Raw genomic sequence first — 15,594 nt, 5'->3', positions numbered from 1 at the left:
TATACATATTTTTCTACACAATTTCTTTACAAAAATTAAGAGAAGAAAGCAGAATTAATAGGCATTTACTTATATTGTCAAATTATGTAATCACCTTTCCCAGTGCCCTTTTTCATTTTCATGTGAATTTTTTTATAAAGAATTCTTTTTTTTTTTTTTTAAAGATTTTATTTATTTGAGAGAGAGAGAATGAGAGACAGAGAGCACGAGAGGGAAGAGGGTCAGAGGGAGAAGCAGACCCCCCGCTGAGCAGGGAGCCCGACGTGGGACTCGATCCCGGGACTCCAGGATCACGACCTGAGCCGAAGGCAGTTGCTTAACCAACTGAGCCACCCAGGCGCCCTCATGTGAATTTGAATTACTCCTGGGATCAGTTGTTTTGAGCCTGGACAACTTTATTTAGTATTTCTTGTATGGTGTGTCTGCTAGTCAACCAGTCCACTCAGTTTTATTCTGGGAGTGTCTTTTTTTTTTTTTTTTTTAAGCTTTTATTTATTTATTTGACAGAGAGAAAAAGAGGGGAGGGGGAGAGGGAGAAGTAGTCTCCCCAATGAGCAGAGAGCCCAAAATGGGGCTCAGTCCCAGGGTTCTGGGATCCTGACCCGAGCCAAAGGCAGACGCTTAACCGACTGAGCCAGGCACCCCTATCTGGGAATGTCTTTATGTTGCCTTCAATTTTGAAAGATATTTTTAATGAATATCTGATTGTTGGTTGATTTTTTTTTTTTTTTGCTTTCGGCAAGTGGAATATGTCATTTCACTGCCTTCTGGCCTCCATTGTTTTTGATGAGAGGTCAGCTGTTAATCCTATTGAGGATCTCTTGTAAATAAGGAGTCATTTTTCTCTTGCTGTTCTCAAGATTTTCTTTTAATAGTCGAACACTTTTATTTTGAAGTGTCTTGGTGTGGATCTCTTTGAATGTATTAGAGTTTGTTGAACTATTTGGACATCTAGATTATTCTTCCTCAAATTTGGGGAGTTGTCAGCCATTATTTCTTTGAATATTTTTCTGTTTCTTTATCTCTCTTTCTGTTTCTCTTGTCCTCCCTCTCTGGTACTCACATTATGCCTATGTTGCTGTGCCTTTCAGTGGTACACATTTCTCTGAGGCTGTGTTCATTTTTCTTCATTATTTTTTCTCTCCATTCTTTGGATTTAATAATCTCCATTCATCTGTCTTCAAGTTCACTGATCTTCTACTCGTTCAGTTTCACTGTTGAGCCCCTCTAGTGGATTTTTTTGTTACTGTATTTTTTTTAACTACCGAAGTTGGTTTTTTTTCCTTTAATAATATCTATCTTTCTAGCAATCATCTCTATTTGATGATATCATCATACCTTCCTTCGCTTGTTTAAGCATGGTCTCCTTTAGTCTTTTGAACATATTTATAATGTTTACTTTGAAGTTTTTGTTAATTAGATCTGACAGCCAGTCCTTCTCATAGGTGGTTTTTCTTGCCTGCCTTTTTTCCTGTGTGTCATACTTTTCTTTTTCTTTGCATGTTGTGTAACTTGTTATTCAAAACTAATATGTTGGGGTGCCTAGGTGGCTCAGTTGGTTAAGCATCTGCCTTTGGCTCAGGTCACGATCTCAGGGTCCTGGGGTCGAGCCCTGCATTGGACTCCCTGCTCAACAGGGAGTCTGCTTCTCTCTCTCCTTCTGCCCCCCTTCAAGTAGATGAATAAATAAATAAAGTCTTTAAAAAATTTAATATATTGCAGCAACTCTGGATTCTGCCCCCTGTTCCCTTGAGTGTATTATTGTTTGCTTTTTTTTTTTTTTTTTTTTTAATGTCTGACTGGTTTATTCTAGTGAAGTCTATTTTTCCCCACAGTGGGAAGCCTTTGATGTTGCTCCTCAGAGGGCACAACCATGGGCATAAGCTCAGCCACCCTGAGATGACAGGGCTCTCCTTGACTTTCTCTTTCTCTGATTTCTCTGTTAAGCTGTGTGTCTCTTGGTATCATACCCAGGTATCAGGCTCTACCTTTGCCAGCCATTTACCCTATTGTTTTCAACAATGCTATAGGGCCCAACTTGTTCCATAGTCTGATCCAATTAAATTTAGGCTACTTTTAATATTTGAGGTTTGTTCTGACATCAAGAGGGCCCTTCTTAGTTGTTTTTATTTCTGGTTTTCTCTGATAAACTAGAGCTAGGCCTATGGCCTAGCTTGTATCTGTCATGAAGCTACCATCCTTCTTTTAATTGTTTTTGTTGTATTTGAGAGTGCTGTTACCTTTGAGCTTCCCCACACTGTGTTGAAATAAAGTCAGCGGGCGCCTGGGTGGCTCAGTCGTTAAGCGTTTGCCTTCGGCTCAGGTCATGATCCCAGGGTCCTGGGATCGAGTCCCACATCGGGCTCCCTGCTCGGCAAGAAGCCTGCTTCTCCCTCTCCCATTCCCCCTGCTTGTGTTCCTGCTCTCGCTATCTCTCTCTCTGTCAAATAAATAAATAAGATCTTAAAAAAAAAAAAAAAGAAATAAAGTCAGCTTCCCTATAGAGATATTTGGAGTGGGGATCAGGACTGTGGAATGCTTCTTTGTGGGCAGTATCCCTGCTTTAGGAGTGGGGTACTGGGCTACCACCATCTGGTCTTATCTACTTACTTCTTCCAGCATGGAACCTCCATCCTACAAAAGAACTGGGGTGAGGGAGAGTGGGGTCCAGATACTTTTAGTGTGCCATCCCTGAAGAAGAGCCTTCCCTTTATGAGTAGAGATGAGTAAAAGAAGCCTAGAAACCTCTGGATGCACTTGTCTCAAATTTATCCTCTGCTGTATGCAGCTCATTGTGGGGGAGATCAGAAATGCTGGTGGCTTGCTCCTCCCAGAGAGATACCATAGCCCTCAACTGGGAGCTTGGGAGGGAGAGAGAGAGGGCCTTTGTTGGCCACAGTGCCTGATCTGAGAAGGGAAAGGGAGTGAGTCATGATTGAGATGCCACTGTTTCTTGCTGTGCTTACTGAATTTTAGTAAATCCTCATTAATAATGGTGAAGTCATTTTCTGTATGCCTTCATGCAATTTCCAAAGACTTGACTTATTTATTTATTTATTTTTAAAAAAGATTTTATTTATTTATTTGAGAGAGAGAGCGAGTACATGAGAGGGGGGAGGGTCAGAGGGAGAAGCAGACTCCCTGCCGAGCAGGGAGCCCGATGTGGGACTTGATCCAGGGACTCCAGGATCATGACCTGAGCCGAAGGCAGTCGCTTAACCAACTGAGCCACCCAGGCGCCCTCCAAAGACTTTAAATAGTTGTTTTTAAAAATAATTTTCACCAGTTTTGCTTGCTTTGCTGGGGAGCAGGTTTGTTGAGCTCTTCATGCTCCCTTTCTGGAAATGGAACTTCAGCTATGAATATTCTTGTTTGTGCCTCCTACTGACATGGACAAGAATTTCTTTAGATTAGAAATACTGGGTTAAAGAGTGTGCAAATGGGAATCAGTTTGGCACAATCATGTAAAGTTGAACAAAGCTCTTGTACCAAATTATATTACCATCATCAAGATGTTAAAGTTCCTGTTGCAGCACATCTCTCTAACACTTAATATTGTCATTGGATTTCTTAATTTTTGTCTGTCTAGGTGTATATATATATAAAGTGATATCTCACTGTGGTCTTAATTTACTTTTCCTCATCATTGCCATTTGTGTTTCTTTTGTGCATTTTGGATATTTGTCCTTTGAACATATGTGAACTAAAATTTTCTCCCATTTTGTCGTTTGGTTTTTACCTGATGGTGTCTTTTGCTAAACAAAAAAATTTTTTTAATATACTTTAATGCATCAGACTTATTTTAAGAAATTCTTCCCTATTCCAAGTTTAGAAAGATAATTTTCTACATTCTCTAAGAGTTTAAAAGGTTTTACTTTTTACCTTTGTACTCTTAATGCCCTTGGGGTTTTCTGTGGTGTGTGAAACTTTTAATCTTTTCCATATAGATAACTAATTGACACAGCCTTATTTATCGAATAGTTGCTCTTTTCCTCACTAATCTGCAGTGCCTCCTAGGAGAATTTGATATAACATATCTGCATGGGTCTATTTTGGAATTCTCCAATTTATTCCATCGGTTACGTTGTGTAATCTGGTTCCATTACCATTACCATCTTACTGTAGTTCTATAGTTTGATGTCATGAAGGAAAAGTGTTTTGGCTCCTTTTAAGTAGCATAATAATTAGTATACATGGAATTCAGTATGTATTAATCACTTATTCAGAGCATTTTACAGTGTTGAAAGAAATGGTCAGAACACAAAATACGTGATGATTGTTTCATTTATTAGCTTAGAAGTCATATTTTGCTTTCTTCTAACTCTAGGAACAGTTCTGATCAAAAGTAACAGTGGCCAGTTGATGTTGGTATCTCCTCAGCAAGCTGTGACAAGAGCAGAGACCACTACTAACATAACTTCAAGGCCAGCTGTACCAACGAATACTCATACAGTCAAAATCTGTACAATGCCGGTAATATACCTTAGTTTTTTTTTTTTATTTTTTAATTTTTTTATTATTAGTTTTTTTAATCCTCCTTAATTTTCCAGCTATTTTCTTCCTATAAATGTGTGTGTATTTGTCAATAAGAATAATAGATGATTCTGCTCAACTTTTTGAATTAAGCCACTTTCCTTGAACATGTTAATTAAGGTGTTTGGTTTTGTCATTTGGTATTTGCTAAAATACTAATGGGGCGCCTGGGTGGCTCAGTTGGTTAAGCGACTGCCTTCGGCTCAGGTCATGATCCTGGAGTCCCGGGATCGAGTCCCACATCGGGCTCCCTGCTCGGCGGGGAGTCTGCTTCTCCCTCTGACCCTCCTCCCTCTCGTGCTCTCTCTATCTCATTCTCTCTCTCAAATAAATAAATAAAATCTTTAAAAAAATAAAATAAAATAAAATACTAATGATTTTTCTTCATACTCAAAGATTTTATAGTCCTCAAGGGAATGTTCAAAGGGCTATTTGTATCTCTAAATGGAAAGAAAATAATCATTCTGTTTCAGTTTTAATTTGTGGTATAAAATATTAACACTACAGTTTATGGTGTTCATTTTTATACATACCTTACAGGACTGACTTTTAAGAAATTCAGAAATCTGTAATATTTCATTAGTTGGTGTTGTTAGAAAATGGTTAATTTTACATACATGATAATTTTTCCAGGTAACTAACTAAAATTTATCTTGTGTGCCAGAGGTTAAAAAAAAATTTTTTTTTACAACAAGAGAAAGAAAAAATACAATAAAAAATACAATAAAAAAATTTTCTTAATGGCGTCTTTCTCTGGTAAAATAAAAAATGCTGAATGGTATAACATTTTCTTGATGAGTCAGGCTCATCCTAATGAAGGATTGCATAGTATTCTGTGGTAATATTTGCTGCCAGTTCTGTCCGCTCCCCCACCAGCCCCCATTTTGTGCTTTCCTAGTATTTGGTTCTAGGTTCTCGACCATTTTCTCTGTTACTGTATCTTTCAATGACAGCTTCTCCTTTCCTTTCCAATTTGCTTTATCTAACTGCTGTGAGTTGAGAAGATAGGTTAGCAGATTTTTGTTTATGATTAGATGTTAAATAAGAATCCATTTATTTTCTCTATGAGCCAAAGAGTAAAGTTCAAGATTTTAATGCTAAAATACTGTAATATTTTTTGTTAAATCAGTTGCCTCCTTAGGAACACGAAGTGGGTGTCAGTTGGCCAGTTGACCAGTTAGGTTCATAGTGGAAAACGTGCTTAAAATCTCTAAGGTTTTAAAACCAGTTATAACAAAGAAGTTTGCTATGGTGAAGTGTTTTAATGTTTAATGTTTACAGTAGTACTGACTGATTTAAAATTACTAATGCTGATGACTCTATTATCTCTCCTCCCTCCCCCCTCCCCCCCAGAATTCTAGTTCACAGTTAATTAAGAAAGTGGCAGTGGCACCTGTTAAAAAATTGGCACAAATAGGAACTACTGTTGTAACCACTGTTCCAAAGCCTTCCTCAGTACAAGTAAGTTGTGACTGACTTCTGTCCATGCATGCACTGGTTTTTCTCTCACCTTTCTTTCTCATTTAGCTATTTTCTGCCAGATGTATAAGTTGCCACAATGACCATGTGACCTTGAAGAAAGCAATTCAGTGATATTTGGTGACACTTATCAAAGTGGGAACGGTTGGAGCTGTGGAAAACACAAGATAAACATTGTGTATGATCTTGGAATATCAGTTTTACTTGCATGTAATAAATTAACACAAATGCATCTAATAGCCATGTGTCAGAGGGTCTAGAAGCAGTTGTCAGGACAGAATTTTGGCATAGGAGGTATTTATTAATTATCGATATCTGTGGAAGGGAAGGAGAATAAGACTTTGAACTAGATGCAGGCCCAGTAAAGCCTCTGCCAACTGGATGGAGAACATTGGAGGAAATATGGCCTGTCAGAGTTGTTCTACTGTGTGCCAGCATTGGTCAGCTGGGCCTTAATTCCCCCTCTGGGATAAGTCACTGGATGTCAACTCCACAAGGAAGTTGTGCTGTTGGGCAGGGTAATTCTTTGTAGTTGAGACAAATCCTGAAAGAACTGACATCTGTGGGCTATATAATAGCATTCCCCACAGCTGGGACAAAACAGATTTCCTTGTAATGGTATATCACAGTTTACTCCTGGTGTCACTGGGATCTACTTCCTTAAATATGTTAAAGACCAGATCTTTTGGAATTCCAATGGGTTTCTTCCTTGGGGAAACAAAGAAGAGGAGGTTACTAGGATGAACTACAGTCTTCATCACTGTTGCTGATACTCATCATCTCCCTCCTTGACTCTCCTCTTCATTCTAGATTCTCTCCATTCTCAATTAATAACTCTGCTGGTCTTGGTAACTTAACTGGTGGTGTGACCAGACCTTCATCCCTGAGCGATCTGAGGTCCTACTCACCATGCTCTCTTGAGACATGGTGTCATAACAACTGGGCAAAGAAACACCAGCAGGCGCTTAAGTGGATCACCTGGATTCACCACACATATTCTTCCTCAGTCTCTATTGTGTAATAGCAACCCTACCTATTCCAGATGTCAGGTCAATTATCCCTGCCATGATAATGATTCTTTACTGCTGTTCCTTAGACACTAGGAACCTGAAGTACCCAGGAGGCAGCCATGGTGTCTAGCTTATGGGAACTCTTGCTGTGTTCTCTGGTGAAAGTGTGTCCCCTGTGGGTAGAAATGGGAAGCACAGGGTCCCCCATTGCGTCTTTGGGAGTGATGATAAGTGGTTCCATTCATCCCTCTGCTCCTCTACTCCTTGGTTTTCATGTATTTGTCCTATTGGAGACATAGTACCATAGAGTTTCTTGGTACAGCTTACACTGAATCTTGGAGGATGGAATTCCATCTTGAGTATTGCCTGAGTTTGCACTTCACCTGTGCCCTCTGCAGGCTGTTCTGATACTTTACTAGGCTGCCAGCTTCTAGGTCATGCCCCCCAGACATTCATAATCAGTGCCAGTGTGGTCTTGCAAAGCATGGAAATAGAATGGGCTGGGCTTCAATATCAGGAGTTATGATTGAGTTTAAGATGGTCCACCCATTACTGCAATGGGATTATGTAGGTAGAGTAAGACTGGGATTGTGTACCTCCTTGTGCCTCTTAGGAGGAAGAATTGGCCTGGAAGGTGCAGGTATCTGGTAAGGTACAGCTAGTAGCTATATTAGAGTTGTGAAGGACAGATTTTGTACTAGAGGCTATAAAATACTAACAAGGAAAGTAGAAATGCCGTAAATGTTCACAAAAAATAGGATGCTTTTCCTGAGCTCGCATTTCATTGGCTCTTATTTTGCTTCATAAGGGAGAGGAACCCTTCCCATTAGTCCAGAAGGGTAATCATAATCACTAGCTAAAGTTATAGATTATGCTTTCTTTAAATAATAGCATAAGGAGTTAATGGCAGAGTATAAATATAGACTCACTGAAGAAAGAGTATTTAATTACTGTAGATTAAGCTGAAAAAGTTTATTAGACAGTCTCCAAAAGGATTCAGAGAAACTGCACAGTAGTTGTCCTTGGAGAGCAGAACGAAGGCTAGGAATAGGAAGGTGACTCATTTTCATTGTTGCCTTGAGATCTACTTTAATAATAATTCACTAAATTAGGTGCAGTTATTTTTATCTTTTTTGCTTAACATTTCATCATTCTAGTCTCTTCACCATTAATCAGTGTTTTAAATTTTTTCCCCATTTTTACCCTTAAAGCATGCTTCGTCTAATATATGCTCCAGTCTTTCTAAAGTGGGAAATTTTGGTGTACATTTGAATTCACTTATTTTGACTGTTACCAAAGGAAATTTTCTTGAAGGTGATTGCAACCTGACCTTTTTGTGTTGTATACCTCTGGAATAAAAATATTTAAATTAAAATGATGGTGCAGTGTTCAGTTTTCTGAGTCAGTTGTAAATACTGTTGTCTCTCCCATCACCCTCAAACTTGACTCATGTTCTGTAACTTTGTGTTTGTTTTAAAATAAGATTTTTGCTTTATCTGAGTTGTATAAATTATTGCCTGACTTGTGATTTCTTGTATTAAACTTTTTATCCTGCGGGTGGTGCTATAATCACACCTCATTTCAATAGAAGGTGGAAGACATAACCAAAATTCTTTTCAGTGTGAAAATAAGCTATCACAGTTTGTAATATTCATTATGCTTACTCTAAGAGTCTAGATAAAAGCAGCTTATCTGAGTATAAGATGATCAGTAGATCTCTCTGCTTTATACTTAAGAAAAAGCAGAAAATTACGGAATAGGATATTCTATATTTTCATATAAAAACTTACTATTTCAAATTCTTTTTAGAGAAGTATTAATAATGTGTTTTGAGGACCATGCACTTGGTACTGTTTTTCACAAACAAACCTAGGAGAGTAGGGAGGTACCATTTCTGTCCTTGTTTTTTTACAGACGAGAATCAAAGTATTAGCAAGGTTAAGTAACTTGCTTGAAGTCAACACTCAGTAAGTGTCAGTGAAAAGTAGGTAGGTAGATACGTTGGCTCATTGAACATAAAAAAAAATAATAATAAAGTAAGTAGGTAGATGAGAATGAAACCCAGATCTACTGAAGTCCAGAGCTCTTACAACAGTGTTCTGATGCCTTAGACTAGTAGAACATAACATGAAAGCAAAGATGTCAAGATCCATGTGTAGTCTGATAAGTGTGAAACGAGGCACCTGCTGTGATACAGTTCATAGTAATACATATCTAAATGTGCACTACTTCTAATTTCAGTCTGTAGCTGTGCCAGCCAATGTTGTCACAGTTACTCCTGTAAAGCCGTTGAATTCCGTAACTACCCTGAAGCCTTCAAGTTCGGGAGCATCAGCTGCCCCCTCAAATGAGCCCAGTCTCAACACAGAGAACTCAGCAGCTGTTCAGACAAGTCTTTCTCCGGTAAGCTCCCGCTTCCATCTTACATGAATACAGCTCTTTAGAAATTTTCTTGAATTCTGTTTTCCAGCTAACATTTGTGTTTATATTTCTCTCTTTAGGCAATGCTAGAAAATGTGAAGAAATGTAAGAACTTCCTTGCAATGTTAATAAAACTAGCATGTAGTGGATCACAGTCTCCAGAAATGGGGCAGAATGTGAAGAAACTGGTGGAACAACTTTTGGTAAGTTAGTATTATGAAAGCTTAAATTCTGCTAAGAATTTGTAGAACGTGTTTTAAATGGGACTTATCTTTAAATGAGGTTTATTTTAGATGGATTTTTTGATAAGCTTTTGTTTTTTAATTTGTAATGATAATAAATCTGAAACAAGTAAATCCATTATATTACTTTCTGTATGCCTTAGCTTAAAAAGGGCCTTGGGGAGGGGTGCCTGGGTGGCTCAATTGGTTGAGTGTCCGACTCTTGATTTTGGCTCAGGTCATGATCTCAGGTCTTTGGAATCAAGCCCCGTGTCAGGCTCCATGCTTAGCAGGTAGTCTGCTTGAGGAGTCTCTCTCCCTCTGCCCCTCCACCCCTGCATGCACTCTTTCTCGCTCTAAAACAAATAAATAAATCTTAAAAAAAATAAAAGGCCTTGGAGAGAAAGTTGACTCTTTGGTCAAATAAAAAATTGTTACTAGAATTGCGAATGCCAGAAAGCCAGGCTATCAACAAATAATGAAATTCAGTTCTTGTAAGTTCAAACAGCATACTTTGTAACCTGTGGAAGTAAGTTAATTTTAAGTTTTAGTTTTCTTTTCTGTAAGATGAGAAGAGTAATAAATGTGATGATCTTGGAGTTCCCAAATTCCAAGATGCTGTGTTTTTTAGCTATTAAATTATACATCATTCAGGTTTTATATCCTCTTTCAGGTGAATTGCTTAGATATATTAAAGCAGATGAAGGTGGAAATTAACAAATATTGCATATTATATGCTTAAGAAATATGCTGAGGGTATAATAGACAAATACAATTTTGGATTTTTTGAGCTACTAAAATATACAGATTTCTCTGACCATATAATGAGCATTTTGTGTATTTTTTGTATAAAAATGGTCACTTTTTCCCAGCAGAAAATGTGTATATTTCAAATATTGCACAGGAAAACAAGTATAATTTATAAATATTAAAATATTTTCTTTACTACTGTTTTTTATGCTACCTATAGTTGTTAGAAATAGAGCACATTTGAAATGGCTAGTTTCCCACTTGGGAAAACTATTTTAGATATTTAAAATTATAAATCCTATAAGCAAGTTTTTAACTTTCAAGCATTCTTAAAAATTTCAATTAACTTAAATTTTTAATTTTTGATTGAAGTATAATTAACATAGATATTGTATTACTTTCAGGTATAGAACATAGTGATTTGGCAATTATAAACATTACAAAATACAGCATTAGTATAGTTACCATCTGTCACTATAAAAAGTTACTACAATATTATTGGCTGTATTTCCTACACTGTACTTTTTATCCCTTTGATTTTCTTATTTTATACCTGGAAGTTTGCCCTTCTTTAACCACTCACCTATTTTGCCCATCCTCCCCCCCCGCCCCAGTTTGTTCTCTGTGTTGTATCTGTTTCTGTTTGTTTGTATTTTTTTTTAATTCCATATATAGGGGTGCCTGGGTGGCTCAGTCATTAAGCGTCTGCCTTCGGCTCAGGTCATGGTCCCAGGGTCCTGGGATTGAGCCCCGCATCTGGCTCCCTGCTCTGCGGGAAACCTGCTTCTCCCTCTCCCGCTCCCCCTGCTTGTGTTTCCTCTCTCGTGGTGTCTCCCTCTGTCAGATAGATAGATAAAATCTTTAAAAAAAAAAAAAAAAAGACTGAAATCTTTAAAAAAAAAATAAATTCCATATATATATATATATAAATCTTACAGTATTTGTCTTTCTCTGATTTATTTCAGTTAGCATAAAACCCTCTAAGTCCATCCATGTTGTGAATGGCAAGATCTCATTCTATTTTATGGCTGAGTAATATTCCATTGTATGCATATACCACATCTTCTTTAGTCCTCTATTAGTGGATGCTTACGTTGCTTTCATGTCTTGGCTATTGTAAACAGTGCTGCAGTAAACATAGGAGTGCAAATATCTTTACAAATTAGTGTTTTTGTTTTCTTTGGGTAAATACTCAGAAGTGGAATTACTGGATTGTATGTTCAATTTAAAAATTTTTGAGAAACTTTCATACTGTTTTCCACAGTGAATACACCAATTTCTATTCCTACCAACAGTCCACAAGGGTTTCCTTTCCCCTACATCCTTGCCAACACTTGTAATTTCTTGTCCTTTTGATATTAGCCATTTTGACTGGTGTGAGGTAATATATCATTGTGGTTTTTATTTTCATTTCCCTGATGATTAGTGATGTTGAGCATCTTTTCATGTGTCTGTTGGCCATCCTAAGTCTTCTTTGGAAAAATGTCTATTCAGGTCCTCAGTCTATTTTTTTTTTTTTTTTTAAGATTTTATTTATTTGACAGAGACACAGCGAGAGAGGGAACACAAGCAGGGGGAGTGGAGATGGAGAAGCAGGCTTCCCGCGGAGCAGGGAGCCCGATGCGGAGCTCGATCCCAGAACCCTGGGATCATGACCTGAGCTGAAGGCAGACACTTAATGACTGAGCCACCCAGGTGCCCCCTCAGTCTATTTTTAATCAGATTATTTTTGGCCATTGAATTCTATGAATTCTTTGTATATTTTGGATCTTAACCCCTTATCAGATATGACATTTGCGAGTATCTTCTCCCTATTCAGTATGTTGCCTTTTTGTTTTGTTGATGGTTTCCCTTACTCTGCAAAAGCTTTTCAGTTTGATATAGCCTCAGTAATTTATCTTTGCTTTTATTTCCTTTGCCTAAGAAGGCATATCCAGAAAAATATTGCTAAGGCTAATATCCAGGGGTTACCACCTATATTTTCTTCTGGGACCTTTATAGTTTTGAGTCTCACATTTAGGTCTTTAATCCATTTTGAGTTTATTTTTGGGTATGTTATTTAAGAAAGTGGTCCAGTTTCATTCTTTTGCATATAGCTGTCCAGTTTTCCCAACACCATTTATTGAAGAGACTATCTTTTCCCCATGGTATATTCTTGCCTTCTTTGTCATAGATTAATTGACCATATAATTGTGGGTTTATTTCTTAGCTCTCTATCCTGTTCCATTGATCTCTGTGTCTTTTTTTGTGTCAGTACTATACTGTTTTGATTACTATAGCTTTGTAATAGAATTTGAAATCTGGGATTGTGATACCTCTATCTTTGTTCTTTGTCAAGATTGCTTTGGCTGTTCAGGGTCTTTTGTGGTTCCACACAAATTTTAGGATTATTTGTTCTAATTCTGTGAAAAATGCTGTTGGTGGTGTTTTTTTTGTTGTTGTTGTTGTTTTTTTAAGATTTTATTTATTTATTTGACAGAGAGAGAGATAGTGAGAGCAGGAACACAAGCAGGGGGAGTGGGAGAGCGAGAATCAGGCTTCCTGCCGAGCAGGGAGCCCGATGTGGGACTCGATCCCAGGACCCTGGGATCATGACCTGAGCCGAAGGCAGACGCTCAACGACTGAGCCACCCAGGCGCCCGGTGAGGATTGCACTGAAACTGTAGATTGCTTTGGGTAGTATAGACACTTGAACAGTATTAATTCTTCCAGTGCATGAACACAGTATATGCTTCCATTTATTTGTGTCCTCTTCAATTATAGTTTTCACAGTACAGGTAGGTCTTTTACCTCCTTACATCAATCATGAGTTACACGCCTTTCCTCTTTTAAAGTATTCGTAAACCTAAAAGTATTTTTCTTTCTGCCGTTCTCAGGATGGAAAAATTGAAGCTGAAGAATTTACTAGACAACTGTATGTTGAACTCAAGTCTTCACCTCAGCCTCACCTAGTTCCTTTTCTTAAGGTAAAGTTATGTGTTACTTTGAAGAAATTATTTGAGTTAGATTACCTTAAAATAATTTTTAAAAATAATTGGAATCCTGAATATTTCAATAAGATAGCTATGTGAAGATACTAACAATGTAGGAGAAAGCACTCAAATGTTGTAATCTGTTAAGAATGTTCATAGTCCATATTCTTTGTATTGGAACACTTTGGGAAAATAAAAGTAACATCTCATTCATGAACATAACTTAATGATTATATTGGTAAAGCTTGCATCTTAAAAGGCTTGACATTTCCTTTAAAATAGGGCCTCTTCTTTGTCCTAATGACTCATATTCTCCTAGAAATAATAAATCAAATAGTGCCAAAGTTGGTGGGAAAGCTGTTATTTTTAAAAATTGATTTATACTGTTAGTAAGCATACTCTTTTCTAAGATTTGTTGAATAAAGTAGAATTTTGACATAGAATAGTATATTTGATAACAAGAGACTATAAAAAATTTTTTTGGATACTCAAAAGCTAAAGAGGAATCAAGTTGAAATTTAAAAAGTCATTAAAGAACTGGAATTATAGTTAACCACAGAGTCATCCCATAAATTTTGAAATAATGGAATGAGGAGTGGCCTTTAGAAATATTTGGTTTAGCGGTGCCTGGGTGGGGCAGTTGGTTGAATGTCCGACTCTTGGTTTCGGCTCAGGTCGTGATCTCAGGGTTGTGAGATTGAGCCCTGTGTTGGGCTCAGTGTGGAGTGTGCTCAAGATTCTCCCTCTGCCCCTCCTGCTCATGCTCACTCTCTGAATCTCTCTCTCTCTCTCCCAAATAAATAAATACATCTTTAAAAAATTTAAAAAGAACTATTTGGTTTAATTGTCTAGAGGAGATGAAAGAGGCATCACAGTGGAAGACTCCTTTTGGTTGCCTCATAAAAAAAGAGTGGGAAGGGAAGCGGAGCACCACATTTTCAGAAGGATATTAAAATAATGGAAACTGTCACTCGGAGGGTGAGCACATTGATTAGGAGGGTGCCAATCATGTGATACAAAATGTGGCTAAAGAAACTGAGAATGTTTTAGCTAGAGAAGACTTGGACTGGGCAAAGGGAGGTTGAAGCTTCAGCATAATATCTAATATCAAATGACTAGTGCCCTGTTTTTGGATGATCCTCTTGATTGAGAAATTAGAGGCAGTTCTTCCTTGGGTCCCTTTCAGTGCAAAAGTTCTTTGAGCTATAGGTTGTCTACATGACCCTGACAATTCTTGAATTTATCTATATTTCATACTCACTGGAGACACTGGGGGAGAAGGGAGGAAACCACATATGTTCTTACTCATCCTACGCTTTGCTAGATACTTTACTTTTACTTTGCATTGTTTGCACTTATTTTTCATATCAGTCTTTCGAGGATACTAGGTGCTAGATATTATAGTATTTTCCATTTTAGAGATAAACTGTTTATATCGACTAATTTTTTATCAAACTTACAGGTCCAGAATTTATCTTATCTGACTCTGCTTGCTGGGTAACACTACTTTAAAGTTACCAAATACTACACCATGAAATTTTTGTGGTTTGTATGTGTTTTCTAAGGACCTATTAAGCCTTGTGATTTGTTTCTTGAGACATTTTCCCGTCATTTTTGAGAGCTCTTGAGCACTGAATGTTGCGTAGAGATGAGGGATTCAGCATTTAATCTCTGGCCAGCTGATCAAGAGATTTAATATACAGTTTTATAATAGTCTCTTTGAGTCTGATTATTTTAACATTTGTTCCAATTGTGTTTTTCTCAGGACCCCTTCATATTAGATTTCTAGCTTAAATTTAATCAGATCACTTCATTTGTTCATATATTTCCAAAGCAGCTTGTTTCCCACCATTTTTTGAGTTTAGAAAAAGATTATGAGACTTTGCTTCTTACTTTCCTTTGTTACCATTTATATACATATTTGAAAACCTTCAGAGAAGAACTTCTCAATCCTTTTTAATAAAAAAAAAAAGTAAAAGATGTAATTGAAAGGAAAGGAAGAACAGTGATTCTCATTTGCTTCTAAAATGCAGTCAGACTGCCTTTATTTAAGTGTCAAAACAAGGAAAACTTCCAAACGGCCCTTGAATTCACCAAAAGATAATCTATCTACCTCCTTTTTCATTTTTTTTTCCTTACTCAAAAACAAAAACAAACAAAACTCCCAGGGATGAAAAGGCAGAATGTTCTACTTTTTAGCTCCCAGGG

The 15,594-nt window shown here is 37.3% G+C and overlaps 1 protein-coding gene across 2 annotated transcripts in view; it reads left to right on the top strand.

Annotated features, from left to right (window-relative positions):
- The window catches only part of TAF4B (TATA-box binding protein associated factor 4b), a 126,961-nt gene that overhangs the window by 10,444 nt on the left and 100,923 nt on the right, over window positions 1–15,594 (top strand). For both annotated transcript variants that reach the window (XM_034996188.1, XM_034996189.1), the window contains exons 2-6: window positions 4,328–4,473; window positions 5,887–5,994; window positions 9,264–9,425; window positions 9,524–9,646; window positions 13,291–13,380. In XM_034996188.1, the coding sequence (XP_034852079.1) occupies window positions 4,328–4,473; window positions 5,887–5,994; window positions 9,264–9,425; window positions 9,524–9,646; window positions 13,291–13,380 (629 nt within the window). The remainder of the gene's footprint in view (window positions 1–4,327; window positions 4,474–5,886; window positions 5,995–9,263; window positions 9,426–9,523; window positions 9,647–13,290; window positions 13,381–15,594) is intronic.

Source organism: Mirounga leonina, unplaced genomic scaffold (genome assembly GCF_011800145.1).
Source record: "Mirounga leonina isolate KUSES-001 unplaced genomic scaffold, KU_Mleo_1.0 Mir_93, whole genome shotgun sequence".
Taxonomy (NCBI): domain Eukaryota; kingdom Metazoa; phylum Chordata; class Mammalia; order Carnivora; family Phocidae; genus Mirounga; species Mirounga leonina.
The sequence above is the reverse complement of the archived record's forward strand: the minus strand, read 5'-3'. Positions and strand labels throughout refer to the sequence as shown.